The sequence below is a fragment of the Sciurus vulgaris genome (genome assembly GCF_902686455.1).
Source record: "Sciurus vulgaris genome assembly, chromosome: 14".
NCBI lineage: Eukaryota > Metazoa > Chordata > Mammalia > Rodentia > Sciuridae > Sciurus > Sciurus vulgaris.
Window position 1 is genome coordinate 24,688,384 of NC_136475.1, and position 16,432 is coordinate 24,704,815.

Consider the following 16,432-nt stretch of genomic DNA (forward strand, 5'->3'; position numbering starts at 1 on the left):
AGCCACAACGAACCTGTGACAGGCACTGACCTTTAAGTCCCTGCACGGCCTGCAGTGTAGGCAGTGCACCCTGGACCAGCCTCTCTCACTACCACCTACACTTCACCCATGGCATTTGGTTCTCTCGTGACCAGAACAGGTTTGGGTCAAGTATTCTCTTCATGATGTGGTCATTTCTCATGGGATGTGTTTGATTTTCAGCTTGTGTTTAAGATTACTACAACCAAGCAGCAGGACCACTTCTTCCAGGCAAGCTTCCTGGAGGAGAGAGATGCTTGGGTCAGGGACATCAAGAGAGCCATTAAATGCATTGAAGGAGGCCAGAAGTTTGCGAGGAAATCCACAAGGAGGTCCATTCGTCTGCCAGAAACCATCGACTTAGGGTGATTTTCTGAGTTTGCTTCTCTCTACCCTTCCTTTCCCCCCTGCCCTCTGAGGGGAAGAACACAGCAGATCCTCTTCCAAGGCTGGCTTGGCCACCTCTGAAGTCTGTATCCACTTTGCCAAGTGGTACTGGTACTTGGTAGACCTAGTTGTTTACCTGGGTCTGAAGAATTGATCGTGGCCCCTCCAAAGCCTAGGAGCTGTGGCAAGGAAGCTAATGGAATAGAAAAGTATAATTTCCCTCATATTGTGTGGACTTGTGTGTGTGTGTGTGTGTGTGAGAGAGAGAGAGAGAGAGAGAGAGAGAGAGAGAGAGAGAGAGAGAGAGAGAGAGAGAGAGAGAGAATGAATGACTCGTCATTTCATTTAGGAAGTATCCATAATAAGTTACTAGTCTTGAAAGGAAACATCAGGATCACTAGGGGGCAGGAATTATGTATACGAGCAAGTGAGTTTTCAAGTTCAAATTCATGCATTCATTCTCACAGTCAGGAAAAGCCAGCCAGGGTGAACACCCATCCTGGATGGAAGCCATTTATTCCCTGCCCTGGTTTAATAGCCTGTGATGACTGGCTAGCTTGGAATTGCAAGTGATAGTTATCACTTAAAGGGGTCAGAGACCAATAGGTAAATCTAGCTGCTGGCAGGGATTGTGAATGGAGTTCTTTCCTGCATATTTCATATCTTCTATGAGCACAGGAATCCTTTTTCTTTCTGGTAGTTTTGCTTTTCAATTGAGCATACTCTGAAACAGGAGTCCTGTTGGGAAGAATCCCAGGATGGTTGTTTAACACATCCAACAAGAATTCTCTTTACAAGGAATGGTTGAGAGATGGGACACATCTACGAGGGGACACAGCTACATGATCAACACAAGACTCCTGTCACAGGAGTAATGTTTGTGCATGGAGCTTAGTGAGACTCAGCAGCTTCCCTCACCATGGGAGCTTTTTGATAAAGATCCAAGAGGAGACACCTGGTCCAGCTGCAGCTGCTGGTTGGGGACATCAGGTCATCACATTCCTAATCAGTGATGTCAGAGCTAAGAGGGAATGATGCTCAAACTACAGAGAGCCACAAGTACAAGAAAGTGGCCTGTTTTGTGTCTTAGAATTTCTCTGATAAGGCTATTTTTGGTTTATTTATTAATCCAAGGACAAGACAAGTGAGAACTTCTATTTTGCCTTATCTCATCATTTTTAGAATAAGAAATAAGTTTAGTGGAAACATTTGCTTTTTTGGAAGTAAATATCTACAAGATGGTCTCCTGAAGATCTTTAAAGAATTGGGGGACTGTTAGTCAGTTTTCCATTACTGTGACAGATACCTGAGATGATCAACTTATGAAACGAAAGAGTTTGTTTTGGCTCATGGTTTTGGAGGTTTCAATCTATGGTCACTTGGACCCATTTTGCTTTTAAGCCTTTGATGGTGGTGGTACCTCAGGCAGGAATAAATAGTATAGCAAAACCATTCACCTCATGATTGGGTTGTGAAAGAGAGAAAGTCTGGGGTACCACAGTCCCTTTCAAGGGCACATTCCCAATGACTGAAAAGTCTCTCACTAGCTCCACCTCTTAAAATTTCCCCCACCTCTCAGTAGGGATAAGCTGGGGCTAAGCCTTTAACACATGGGTCTTTGGGGGAAATTCCAGGGATCTTAAAGATCTGGAATGTGAATGAAAAACTGGGGCTGGGAACCTTTAGTCTTTGTTACCTAGCTCAGGGCAACCTTCCATCTCAGGCACCAGGAGTTAAAAAAAAAAAAAAAAAGCTTAATGAATTTAAGAGACAATATGTATCTTTCTAGAGCATTTTGCTAAATGCTCTGCAGGCAACAGAATTATAAATATATGACTATTTCCCTTTAATTACTTATGGTCTGGTGGAGAGATAGGTTCAGGAGCTACTCAAAGTGTCGAGGGAAGCTTGTGCTTATGGCCAGCCTCTCTAGGGTGGCAACTCCCAGAGAGAACCCACTCTTCTGAAATGCTCCCTACTCATCATCTGTTTTGATCTTTCTGCAGTGCCTTGTATTTGTCCATGAAAGACACTGAAGCAGGAATAAAAGAGCTGAATCTAGAGAAGGACAAGAAGGTTTTTAACCACTGCTTCACAGGTAAAATGATGTCCATGCCTGAAATGGGGTGACAGGGGAGGGAATAGGGAGTTTTCCCTCTGCTGTCCCTCTGCTGTGTGTGTCTGGTGGGGCTGAGAACATGGGGAATGAGCAGCATCACTGAATGCAGAGTGATGGACACGCGAATTGACTTTTTCCCAAGGGGAAAGAGAAAGAAGGGTAGAAAAAACTTTTGTTCAGGAAAACATCTCAAAAGTTCTAGCTGTATCAATTAAAGGATCTTTCCCTCCAATAAATGGCATCATATAATTGTTAGCAATATATACTCAGTTAAATAAGATGCATAGCTTATTATGATGATCAGGGGTAGAGACATATGTCAGAGTTAAGTGGCAATATTAGGATGTCAGAGGCTGCACAGGGAAGGACATTATCTGTTATGAGCTTAGGTAGTGCGGTGTAGTGGCTAAAACATGTTTGTTGGAACCAGACTGCCTCAGTTCAAATCCTGGCTCTTCAACTTACGAGCTATAAAAGCTCAGGCCAATAACTTGGCCTCTCTGTGCCTCACTATTTCTATGTATAAAATGGGAATGTCATAGCCTATGTACTTTATAGGCTTGCCGTTCTGTGTGTAGAACAGTGCTGACACCGTTAGGCACTGTGCTAGGCGGGGCAAGCACTCGAGCGGCTATTATGACTGAAGAGGTCACATGTCTGCCTAACAACAGGTCCCTGAGTTCAGAAAGAAAAAGATCTTAGAGAGTTGTTGGTGTAAACAGGAGGTGGTACCTAAATCGACCCTGAAATGCGGGTATCATTCATGGGGAGGATGTCTGATGAGGAGGCTAGGCAGAGGATGGTAAGGACACAGTTATTGGGCAGAAATGCACAATATGTGTCAAAGAAAAGAAATTGACCAGCCTGGTAGGGCAGATATTTCATTAAGGGAAGCAAAATAAGATGTATAGTTTTGGACTAGGTTTATCAGATAGCAGGTGTGGCTTACTTATGGTGACAAGAGGTGTCAAAGGAAGTAAATTCGGAGAAAATACAAGAGATATCGAATCTGAGATGTAAGTTCAACAGACCATCCATGACGGTGGTCCAGATCAGGGTCAGGAAGGTGAAGGGGAAGAGTGGGAACTGTAGTATCAGGAGAATTATTCCATAGGAATGAGCCTTAGGTAGTTCAGGCAGCAGCCCGGTAGCATCCAATAAGTAAAGGATGAGATTTGGCTAGGGAAAATGACAAGGGCAATGCAGGGACCTGACTCTACAGGACTGAGGTCAGGTCTACAGAGCCTCTGGCAAAGGCAACAGGAAGAGGTTCCAATGTAGATCTGGTCACAAGTTCCAACCCAGACTCACTTCTTGTGTCTATGTGCTCCTAAGTCCCAGGGTATTGGGCTACCACTTCTTAAGTCTTTTCCATTGAAGGTCAAGGTGGGTTCTAGAAATTTCCATGGGTAAAGGCTGCATGGGAGTCAGGTAGTCTCAGTTGGGAGATGAAGACTGAGGCAGAGGCTGGGATCCAGGCAGTGCTGATGTGTGATGGAGGACCTTGAATATCATGTGAAGGGAGACTAGACTGAGCTTGTCTTTCGGGCTTCAGCAAGCCTAGCTGAACAAGCATAAAATGTGAAGGCCCAGGGTTGGGCAATCTAGGCCTAAGGACACTCAAACTCTCTGAGTCTAAATTTTCAAATAAGATCTGTAATTACTGCCCTACCTTTTTTTACAGGGTTGCTGTAGGAATCAAAAGCAGAGATTCAGTATTAATTAGTTTATCCTTAGAGATTTATTTCTTAGAGAAAAAGAAAAAATCAGCAAAACCTTCTCATATCTGAAATTCACAGAAGGCTTCCTAACCAAAAGCTCTCACTGCTGTTGCAAGGGTGGCACACCCCACTACCTTTGCTTGGATGACCCAGGCCTGGCAGTGTTATGTGGGCTCTGTCATTGTCATTGTCATCTGTTATGGATACGACACTTCCTTTGAGCCTGTTAATAATCTAACTCTTAGGTCAATTTCATTTTATTCCCCTCGTTATTCTTCTTGAGGTGAAAATTTGATTAAATGACCTCTTGTGGGACCTGCAAGATCCCATGATCAACTTTAATTTAGGACACACGTCCCATCATGTTATTTGCAACTTAAAAACTTGGAAAGGCCCCTCAGGCCAAATTCTTAAAGCGCCATCAAAGTTCTTCCCACCCATCTTGCACCTTCCTCCTCCTCCGGTCTCCTGTTGCCTTGTCTCACCAACTCCGCCCCCTGCCCCGCACCCCCACTGCAAGGGCTGCTGTATGCTTGTGTGAATCGGTTCACACTGCTGCCCCCTCAGCCTGTGCCGGATCCTCTCAGCCCTGTATCACATGCTTGCAAAACCTACTTCTTTTTTTAGGTTTTGGCCCAGTGTCACTTTCTCTATGAATATTTTTCCTGACAGTGCATCGCAGTCCCCGCCTTCCCCTGCGTCTTCCACACCTTCGATGTGACCCAGTAGTTCCACAGTGTTGACTTGCTTGGTACCTGTTCCAATACTTCTCACACATCTTTTTCTTTTAGATCCTCTAGGTGAATCTGCCCAAAACCCATCAGAGTACCTATTAGGTGCTCAATCAATGATACTAAATGGACTAAATGAGCAGGCTAGGAAAAAAAATGATTTCTTTGACACAGGTGTTGCTTCTTAAGTTGCATGTAGATGCTTTAAAAAGTCTTTTTACCTGATTCTTTTTGTATTTGGGTATCTAGCCCACTGATTTTGTTTTTTCCTTCTTGGAATAGCAGGGAAAATGAGACAAATTGGACACTTGGGTGTTCTGGAGCCAGTGCAAGGGTGATGGTCAGCGACTTGCTCTTTGAGAAGGAGGTTAATGTTCCCTCTCTTGGTCCTTTCCAGGTAGCTGTGTCATCGACTGGCTGGTATCGAACAACTCTGTTCGGAATCGCCAGGAAGGCCTCATGATTGCCTCGTCACTGCTCAATGAAGGCTATCTGCAGCCTGCTGGAGACCTGTCTAAGAACGCAGTGGATGGAACTGCTGAGAACCCTTTCCTAGACAACCCAGATGCCTTCTACTACTTTGTGAGTGAGAAAATCTACCCAATTATTCTTTCCACTGTGGGGCCTGCCCAGGGCAGAGTCTCTGTTGATTTCAGTTCTTAGCCACATATGCAAAAGAAAGTGCCCAGCCCTACAAAAAACTGTTAACTGGAGTGGGTGGAGGGCGAGGTCAGCCAGGGAGAAAAAGGAACTACTCAAAGCCCCCAAGCCTTTCAACCTTGAGGCCCAGGGAGCTTCTACTACCCCAGCAAGTCCCAGACTTGACAGCTGTTCACTCCCTAAGTGAATCAGTTTAAAGGAAATGATGGATTACTTGAATAGTTTTCTTTAAACTGACTTTTTAAACTTTATTATTTTCATTCTTAGCAATAATTTACTTCTTAGGCCTTACTACTACTACCAGCCCTTTCCTAGACAAAGATGATGAACAGTCTAAAAGAAAAGAAAATGCAGCAGAAATGCATAAAAATCACAGAGCTGGTTGTATTTTTTTCAAATATACACTAAAATAGGTGACTCTTCCTACAAAATGTGTCTATGCATGTCACTTCCTACACCTTGTGTACCACCCACACATAGTCTGCTTATTACAGGTTGGGAAACACTATATTACACAATGGGGACCTAACCTCAGGCCACGTGATAATCTGATAACAGTGGATTTCTGGGGGGATTTTTGCAGTTTTGTTTCTAATTTGGATTAGAATAAAGAAGTTAGGAAGTTACTTAAGAGAACCATCCTTCTTACAAAAATGAATTGAACATTCCAAATAGAGTTTCATTTCACTTTGGAGGAAGTTCCTGTCATTTTTTTTTTTTTTCTTCAAACTTTTTATCTATTTATAGCTCTTTAAATGCAGGATCCTAAAAATATCCATCACAGTGACTCTACCCCTATAATTCATCACTTGTTCATAACTGAGCAAGTCCCAATCCCATCTTGACCTGAGGGGCTGGTACTGGACCCTTGCCCTTGGTATTCTCAAAGTAGGAGAAGGGGTTGAGTGATAAAGGTCCTGAAGGAGATGGTGTTGTAAAGTGACTTAATGTCAATCACCCTGTTTTCATGAATGTGACTGTGAGGTTCCAGGAAAATGAAGGCTTCAGGGACAGATATATGCAAGGTGAGAAAGATTGAGCTAGACTTAGACTGTAGCGTGGGGAATCTTAGAAAATGAAAGGATGTTGTCAAGATCACATTTAAGTGGAGATGAGAAACGAATGGCATCTAGAAGCAAGAAAATGGAGAAGAGGAGACTAGTTAACCAAGAACAACCTCTATAGTGTAGACGGGGATATGCCCAGAAGCTGGAAGGAAAAGGAGGAGCCTGTTCCACTGGCTGGAAGGGAGAGGGAGGTGGGGGTGGTACACAGACCAATATGCCTAAGACTGGGGAAGTCAACCTGCTGTCTGGTTTCCCAATAGCCGGACAGTGGGTTCTTCTGTGAAGAGAATTCCAGTGACGACGACGTGATTCTGAAGGAAGAATTCAGAGGGGTGGTTATCAAGCAGGGATGTTTACTGAAGCAGGTGAGTGGTCACCCCTATTTTCTCTTAGCCTTTCCCCCTTATAGGTTCCCCCTGCTTTATCCCTAAATGATGAAATAGCATTTAGTTTATCTGACCAATATTCAACCAGAAAATGAAACCCAGAGAATAAAAGTGAGAGGATTAGCTAAGTCGAAGATCCAAGTGGTTGGGAAGACGGAGTCAGGCAGGGTACAAGATGCCTCTAGAACAGAAAAAGGCCTCCTTTATCAATATCACAGGGAGGAAAAGGTTTTAAGGAAATATTTCCCCTTTCATTCTGGAGGAAATAAATTGGCTAAGAAACGCCATCCAAAAGACAAAGAGGTTTTATGCTAAAGTACTGACATTTTGCCCCTCTTCTTCCTTTCAAAGCAACCAGGAGATAGGTACAGGCCACACCCAGCTAAGAACATCAGACAATTCGAGGGCAAGGAGGTACCATTCCAGATTGTGTGTAAGCCTAGAACTGTCCCAAGGCCAAATCCACAGAAACAGCAGGCAAAGGTCAAATCTAGTCTGAAGGCATGGACACAGCCTTGGGGGAAGTAATATGCAGTTACCAGTTGTCTGCAGATATAGGCCACCATCAGAGATTTCTGTGTACTACCTATAGGATCCATGAGACTGAGAGTTGACTTACTTCATATTGTAGTCCTTAGGTTTCATGTTAGTGAGTAATGGAATGGACAAGGAGAGAAGAATCAAAACAGAGTATATATTTATATTTAAAAATATATCTGGGGGACTGGGGATATAGCATATAGCTCAGTTGGTGGAGTGCTTGTCTCGCAAGCACAAGGCCCTGGGTTCAATCCCCAGCACTGGAAAAAAAAAAAAAAATATATATATATATATATATATATATATTATGGGGCACAACTTAAGAACAGACCAATCACCACTGAGAAGTCCAAATTTGAGAGTCTTTATTAAACTGGCCAGCTGACGGTCTCACACAGTGCCCCCAAAAATGGCTGTTGGGAGAACAGCCCCGACCATAGGGTTGTAGAGGTTCTTATACCCAAAATCATATCAATCATAAGTGTCTGTTGCTATGATTCGAAATTACAAACTAACATCATGAGATCATTGACAGAGGGGGAAGTGGGTCAAAATGACCCTTACCTAGGTACAAACTAAAGAATGGTTACTAACATCCACACAATCACTGTTCACATGGTACATTGTTTAGAAGCAATAGGAATCAAAAGAGAGCAATTTTTCTTTACACAGGGATTGTTATTCTGTATTGTTAAACATGTCACACTAAGTAACTGATGATGGGTACAGAGGCGGGGTGTTCCCATGGGAGAAGCTTATTTCCTACATAACATGGAGTCTCAGAGCAAAATGGAGTCTGTTTAGTCATTTCCCTTAGAGTCTGGCCTATAACATTGTCATGGAGCCAGATCTGTCAGACCATCACAATATATATAAATCTCATTGGCCTCATTGAGATTAGGATTAGGATTTTGAATTGCCCTGGGGAAGTGGAGCATTAGTATTAAAAACATCTTAGCTTTGAGTTTTAAATGAATGGGGTCCTAAGAAACACACAGCAAGGATTTAGAAAGAATTCATGTCCTATTCAAATATCTTTTATGACAGGGTAAACAACCTGACTAGATTAAAGGAAAGGTAGGGAGCAGGGCCAATTTTACACAGGAAAGACTGACAGAATTTGCCCCTTGTTGCCTTCCTCATTGATTCTAGAAAACATTCTTATGTTCCAGGCTCTTTGATTTCAGATGCTGGAAGATGACTGTTAAGACTAGAGTAACTTGGAGGGAATTTCCTTTTTGAACCCAGGGCTTCTTGCATGCTAGGCAAACTCCATACCACTGAGCTACATGGCCAGCCCCAAAGCCTAATCTTGAGAGGATTTCTTAGAAAGCTAAGCATGAGGTAGATAAACATCTGGGATGGACTGGAATCATATTTAGGCGGAGCACCCAGTAGGAGATGGATGATCAAAAATTGGTTAGGAATGTGTACCTGAGTGTGTGTTAAACATGATAGGGACTACTAGTAAACATATGTGTATTTTCTTTACATTCCTTTACCTAACCTTTGATAGGTACAATTTAGATTTAGCTAGCCCGTTGATACACAAATTTGAATCCTCTGGGGAGCTGTAAAAACTATGCCCCAGGCACATTAAATCAGTCTGAATATTTTGTAGCTCCCAAGTGATTCTGACATGCAGCCAGTGCTGAGAACCACTGAGCTAGCCTTTTTTTTTTCTTAAAAGATAATTTATTCTATTCTCAAAATACAACTATCTAAACTGTCATTCTTATAAACTTCCTTTCTACTTAGAGAAAACAGGAATCTGTGTGCATTCAGGGTATTTAGTTCTTTTACACTATTCTTTCTTCTAAATTGTTTTTGGTGGGGGATAGTAGGGGAAAAGTAAAAACCTCTTCTATTTGAATTGGCACTTTCCTTTATGGTTTCCAACCTCTTAGCTCAGTTGTTAGTAACTGTGGTTCATGTCAGAATCACTTGAGGGAATTTAAAAACTTTTTTTTCTATTAGTGTCACGAAAAGTAAACTACTTTTATATTCATTGCTGGGAGTTAGCCAGAGCTAACCTACCCACCAAACTTGTCATGAAGAAGGAACTTGTGTTCCACACTTCAGAGGTAGGAAATAACTTTGTCCAACTGCAGGACTTTGCCCCACTTCCACTTCAGAGGAAATAATTCTACTTTGCAAATGGAGCAAATTTAAGGATGAATGGTCATAGATTAGATTCAGCAAAATTCCTTCTTCTATAATTTCTTCTGTTAAAACAATGAATAAAATATCTAGTTGTTTAAGTCTCAACCAGGTTCTTTGACGGGGAAGGATGAAGCATTACACATTTGTCTTGTTTCTACTGTGAAGTTCAGTATCCTTCTTAGTCCATGATTGGCAATAAACCCTTGTGAAATAAATTAAATTGGATATAATTAGATGATTTTGACAGTTCAGCAACAATACTTGCAAAGCTCAGGCATGTATACATTTCTTAAAATCCCTCAGGAAACACTTCTTATATGAAAGATGACCAGACACCCCCAATTACAGTAAACTTCAAAAATTGCCACTCTGTGATGTCAATGAAGACTTCCAGGGAATGTGGTGACTGGTCAGGGAGGTTGGTTTCCTCTTTCCTGTTACCTTCCTCTTCCAGCAGCTCATGTCCTGGTGGTCACTCAGTAATTGCATAAGACAGCATGACATGAGTGTGTGCAGCTGAAGAGGAAATGGTGTGGGGTGGCAACTGTAGCATTCGTATCTCATGGGTAACGTTAGCTAAGGCCAAGAGTAGGAAGCCATACTTTTAAAAGCTGCTGCAATGCAGATGCCAATTATGATATAGTGGACAGAAATATTTCCTGCCCTTGCATGTGACTCTGTAGGGTTCTTGGCTCCATCCTTCAGGCCAGTAGAAGATTCTTTGGAAATGAGCTTTTTGACCAAATTGTTGGCCATAAAACTTAGACTCCTTCTTGAAAGTTCCATTTAAATTCCTCTGGCCTGGTTTTATGAAGGAGGCTCTGTTTGCTAAAACCACACATGATACATTGTTTTCTAGATAAGCACAATAAAAAATATTGGAAAATTATGTATGCCTGTTGATAATGTGGTACTTTGGAATATTCTTCATTTAGGTAGAGAGTATGTTATCTTCTAATCTAAGATCATTTTAGCCTTCTGGAGTTATTGAAATCGTTTGAAATTTCTGTGGAAAAAAAATCACAGAATCAGATTTACTGTGATTGTTAAGCTTGCTCTTCCATGGCCATTGCAAACAGAGATGGCGTGGTTTCTGTGTGCCAGACACTGTGCTGGGCACAGAGGAACAAAGAGAACATTCCTGTCCTCAAAACTCACAGTCTAGATGATGCCAAGGATTTAATTCTACTGAGAAAGGTCAAGTCTTATTCTACTTTCTTTTTCTTTTTTTTTTCTTATTCTATTTTCATTATGTCTATTACAGACAAGTTCATTTCCATGGCTATTGCTGCTACCTAAAGTTAGTTTCTAATAATTTTATGCCTGGATTATTGCAACCATTCCATAATGACCTCTTTTTTCCTTTATTTTTCTTCCTCCTGGCTTTCCTTTATTCTAACTAGCCGGTCCATTCTGCATCTTGTCACCATATCAATTTTCCCAAAATGCAATTGTAATCTTTTCTCTGTTCAAAAGTCTCAGTAATGATCTCCCATCTTCCTTCTCTAAAGTCATTTTATTTTGACTGAGGTCTGTGGCTTTTCCAGCCTTGCCTCTGCTACTCCTCCTGCACCCTGTGTCTTAGCTGGACTAGTCTCATTCATTGACCTCTGCTCCTGCCCTATGCATCTACACCTGTTTTTGTGTTGTCAATAATCTTTCCACCCATCTAAATCCTGTGTGTCCTACATAGACAAGTCCAGGCCTTTATGAGACTTTGCTTGACATCCCAAACCCATAATTACACATTCCTCACTTCATTCCTTTCAAATCCATTATCTATACCAATTATTTGATTTGGACTTTGCTATTTTATATTTCCACACAGTTGATACTCTTTGAAGAGCAGGTCCACATCTTAAACTACTTCAGATCCCTTGCATGGCCTAACAGTACACAGTACACAGCATGGCTTTACATGATACTGAAGCTGCAAGCCAAGGTTGGAAATAATTTAATTCATCCATTTAATATAATAACATCAAATTATTTATTGGCCTCAATGCTATCTTCCTGAGAATGTTCTGGGTCAGCGCCTGGTTCTCCTAAAGTTCATGTTTCATCTTCTTCTTCTTTTTTTTTTTTTTTTTTTTTTTTTTTTGCCTATTCAGAAAAGACTTATTACCTAGGCACTGGGCACACAGAGTGACACGAGGAACTCATCATTTCTTTTCTTATGTTCCTGGATTTAGGGGCATAGGAGGAAAAATTGGAAAGTGAGGAAGTTTGTTCTGCGAGAAGACCCTGCCTACCTGCACTACTATGACCCTGCTGGGGTGAGATTCTGTGGTCAATAAACCCATTTAAATGGAAATCTCCACGACATTCATAGGCTGGGCTTCTCATTCTCTGCACTGCTGATATTTCCATTTTCTCTTCACCCTCCCACTTCTTTTGCTCCCATCCCTCTTTACCTTTTTCTCCTATCTTCCTTTACCTTTTCCTACCAACTCTTACTGCAATGATCTGAATCCCTTTGAGGTCAATATAAACTGAGGGATGGGATTATAATATCACTATATTTTATTTTATTTGGTTACCTCAATGTAATTTTTTGTTTACTCTAATCTGATATTTTCAGGGAAACACAATCAACCCAACACTCTGCCACAAACTCTTCCAGGTCAACTTGGATGAGTGCATTATTTAAGACCTGCAATTCAGGCTGTTGATTGTTGAAAAGGGTTTTTTCCTCAATAAAAGAGTCAACTCTGGAGAGTAAAGACCCATGTCAGGGTTGAGGCCTTGATCTCTGTTATGGTGCAGGGTTCTTTGATCTGCTCCTGGGAGGGTTATACTACTGTGTCAGGTGCTGTAAACATGCATCTTTGCTTTAGTGGGCAGGCGGACCTCAGCATCTCCACTTCTTCTGCCGCTTTCCTCCAGATCTGAAGTCTAGTTTGACTTGCATCTTTTCATGTAACCTCCCTAACTCCATTGAAGTGGAGAATGGATGATCTGGAAGGGAATGCCTTTAAGCTCCTTCTGCTCTTATTTATTTTGACGTCCTGATGCTTACCAGAGTGGGTCTGTGAGATTTTCACAACATTAGGTTAAGGTGTGTCCATACACTGTACTTTGGAAACAAGATAAACAACTCTCTCCTCTAGGGGGAAGATCCCTTGGGAGCGGTTCACTTGAGAGGCTGTGTGGTGACTTCAGTGGAGAGCAGCCCAGATGGTAAGAATGAATTTCTGTGAGAGATGTGTCTGCTTAGACTCTCTTCCTACACCTGCACATCTGGTGCTAACGTAATCAATTGATCAATCAGGCATAAGCATGCATGAACTTGCTGTCTGAAAATCTTGGAGAAACCAAGAGCTATTCTCTTCCATGAGTGCCCCTGCTCTCCAGGCCTTGGGGAACTGGAGTGGCTTTGTGGATGTCTCAAGTAAGTCCTTGAGCAATGCTGAGAAAATCTATCACTTCCAAATTGGCTTAGATGGAGAGCTTGTTAGCTCCTGACACCATGATATTCCTTAAAGGAAATCTTTTACTTATTCAGGTCAGGATATTCCCAACAACAAAAAAAAGAGCATTTATACAACCACGAGTGTGGTGAGTGGAAGGCACACCAGATTACTGTTAGGTCTGTGCTACTCAGTTGGCCACATGACTCTCAGTGAACCACCCCGCTATGCTGAATCTCAGTTCTTCATCTCAAAATGAGGGACACTAGATGACCTCTGGTCCCTTCCAGGTTACAAGCTTATGATTGACACATGGATAATTATGTGGCTGTGCATTGACTTCTGAGGTGCAGAGGACAAGTGGAATCACTGGGAGATGTGGTTTGGACAGTCCAACTCTGGTTTTATTTTGCCATTTGGGGTTTATGGTATTATAGAGGTGGCAGGAAAACCACATCCACAAAAGTCCATATTTTCACTCTCCTAGGACTGCCCGCCAATGCCACCTAGAGCAATGCCCTCCCACTACCATCTAGAACAATGCTTTAGTTTTGGAGGGGGTCATGTGGCTTTTTGATTTGAGATGGATGTTTTAAGTGGCTCTAACTTAGCCCTTGACAAAAATCACTTCAAACTATTTGTTCAGTACTGGTGGTAGGTTTGTGTTTATTTTTCATATGAGTGTATAAATGAACATATATGTGTATGCATATATTCAAATATATGTGAATATTCATACATATATACATATATATGTGTATATACATGAGACCATCAGTGCTTCATTTATATTATAAGCAGAAAAAAGGTACTCATTAGATACTCTTAGAAGTTACTCATTAAACACTATTGGAATGCAAAGGTGAAAATTTTAATTTATTTACAATCTGTGAAAGAAAATGTTTCTCCTTGAATATTTTACTTGTTTCTTACAAATATACACATAAACATATGATCATACTATGTACCCATCTGCATGAATACAACATATATACTTATGCATAAATATACAATATCATACGGTGTTTATATATTAGAAAACCACATACTTTCCTCAGAATTTTTTTTTTTTTTTTTTTTTTTTTTTTTTTTTTTTGCAGTGCTGGGGATTGAACCCAGGGCCGTTTTACCAACTGAGCTATATCCCCAGCCCTCAGAGTTTTTAAAAAGCAAGCGTTTCATGGCCTGTGCGCAGGAGGGCAGGCCAGGTGACTTCCTGGTGCCCATGTGTGCTACCATTTTTTTCTCTCTTCACTAGGCAGGAAGAGTGATGAAGAGAACCTTTTTGAGATCATCACAGCTGATGAAGTTCATTATTTCTTGCAAGCGGCCACCCCCAAGGAGCGCACAGAGTGGATCAAAGCCATCCAGGTGGCCTCGCGGACTGGGAAATGAAGACACATCTGCAGGTCCTCATGCCCTCCAGAGAGAAGCCCATGGATGAGCTTGGTCCAGGACCTGTCCACTCCTGTGACGATTCTGCTGGAAAGGGCCCCGGGGTGGGAAGTTTTTGCCTGAATGTAACTAGTCATGTGCTGCATGATGTTCACCTGCACTGCCTCTCTCCCTGCAGCCTCTGTCCCACTCCATGTCCCCCCAGACATATGACAAACTGTGTGTCCTGGGTAGGCTGTTAAACCTTTCCAGATCTCAGGGCCTCTTCGGAAAAATGAAGGAGGTGAACTAAGGTCTCTGAAATCCTCCCTAGCTTAAAAAACCAAACCAAACCAACATCATCAAAAAAAGCAATGCTCTGTGATTCTAATCCTCCTGAAAGTGAGAGTACCTCTAGATATCCTGCTGGTGTCCTTCCTGGGCCAAGTCTTGGCCTCCGGTGGTCTTAAGATGAGCCAGAACCTGACAGCCCTTCCCTTTGAAATTGTTGCCCATCTGTACTGAGAGGACTAGGTGCAGACCTCTTCATTTTCTTTAGCCACTTTGCACTGGTTTTTGCCCACAAGAGCATGTCACAAAATGAAGGAGAGCACGCTTCTTTCTTCCCTCCCTTCCCCAGCACTTCCTGAGAGAAGTGGTGCTTTTAGAATTAAGTCTTATATTGCTTTTACCATTGGGAGGTTTTCTCTTCTGAGAGAAAGCCCTGAGGAGGCCAGGAGCAGCTGAGGGTCCTTTCCAGGCCCTGAGGCTGTGGGTCTATCCTACCCCCACTTGAGTCTGATGTGAGCGAGGTCTCACCGTGTTCCTTTCTGGAGTTTTTCTCTACCATTTATTGTAATTAGAGGGGCCCAGATCTATGGATTTCTTTTGAGGTTTAGGGTCCGGGGAAGCCGTATGGGTTCCCTGGATGTGTGAGGCCTGAGCAGCAGCCTGGTTAATGTGTCCCCATCTGTGGAGAGTGGAGAAGCTGGACCCCAGACCAGCTGATTAGATGATGGCTTATACGAAGGCAGCTCTGAAAGGACTCAGACCCTCAGAGCTTGTGGTGGTGGCTGTCACCACTGTGCAGGGCCTTCTTCAGTTCACGATGGCTGTGCCTGAGCCTTTACACACACGGTAGCTGCTCTGACGTGGACTCTGAGGGCTTCTGGCCCTGTCACTAGCCAGAGTGATCCGACCTAGGTCAAAATGAAGACAGGTTTAGGTTTTCATCCTGACTTTTAACTAGTCAACCTTGTCCCAAATTGAGAAAGACAGCACCTATACAACCAGGTATGTGTGTGAAGGTGTAGTGTGTAGTTTTCCCAATCTAGGTTTTAATTTTATGGCCCCAGTAAGGAAAGGCAAGTAGAAAATCCTTCACAATTTGATAAACTCTTCAGTTCCCTTGCCTCGTCCACCAGGTTGTGCGCCCACTCCCAGATTGTTTTATCGACAGCCCAGAGGTGAAGGGCTGTCTTTCTTTCTGATTCTTTAGCACACTGTCTTCATAAAATATGCACAATAGATTTTCTATTTTCAGTGTTAAAAATATTTATTGATATGGTGTCAGCATTATGTTTTGAAATAAACACGACTGGGTGTAGTGTCTTTTTGATTTGATGACTGTTTTGCCTCTCATTAATCATTTTCCTTTTCTACAACTCATTTTCGTTTACTGAGTGATAATAACACCACCTTTTAGCTCTAAAATCATTTCCATGGTTTTATGGTTTTCAAACAAACTCTCAGTCTATTGTTTTGGCAAGAATAGACCAAAACTAAAGATAGGGCATAGAGAACAGGAAAATATGTGGACAGACTATCACTGATTTTTAACATATACCGCCTTGATT

At 42.1% G+C, this 16,432-nt stretch overlaps 1 protein-coding gene across 1 annotated transcript in view; it reads left to right on the top strand.

Moving 5' to 3' along the window:
- The window catches only part of PLEK (pleckstrin), a 28,596-nt gene extending 12,409 nt beyond the window's left edge, over window positions 1–16,187 (top strand). Inside the window, exons 3-9 of the mRNA XM_079110871.1 lie at window positions 202–383; window positions 2,412–2,503; window positions 5,374–5,558; window positions 6,964–7,068; window positions 11,985–12,068; window positions 12,903–12,972; window positions 14,461–16,187. Coding sequence (XP_078966997.1) covers window positions 202–383; window positions 2,412–2,503; window positions 5,374–5,558; window positions 6,964–7,068; window positions 11,985–12,068; window positions 12,903–12,972; window positions 14,461–14,597 — 855 coding nt within the window. The 3' untranslated portion in view covers window positions 14,598–16,187. The remainder of the gene's footprint in view (window positions 1–201; window positions 384–2,411; window positions 2,504–5,373; window positions 5,559–6,963; window positions 7,069–11,984; window positions 12,069–12,902; window positions 12,973–14,460) is intronic.
- The last annotated feature ends 245 nt before the right edge of the window (window positions 16,188–16,432 follow it).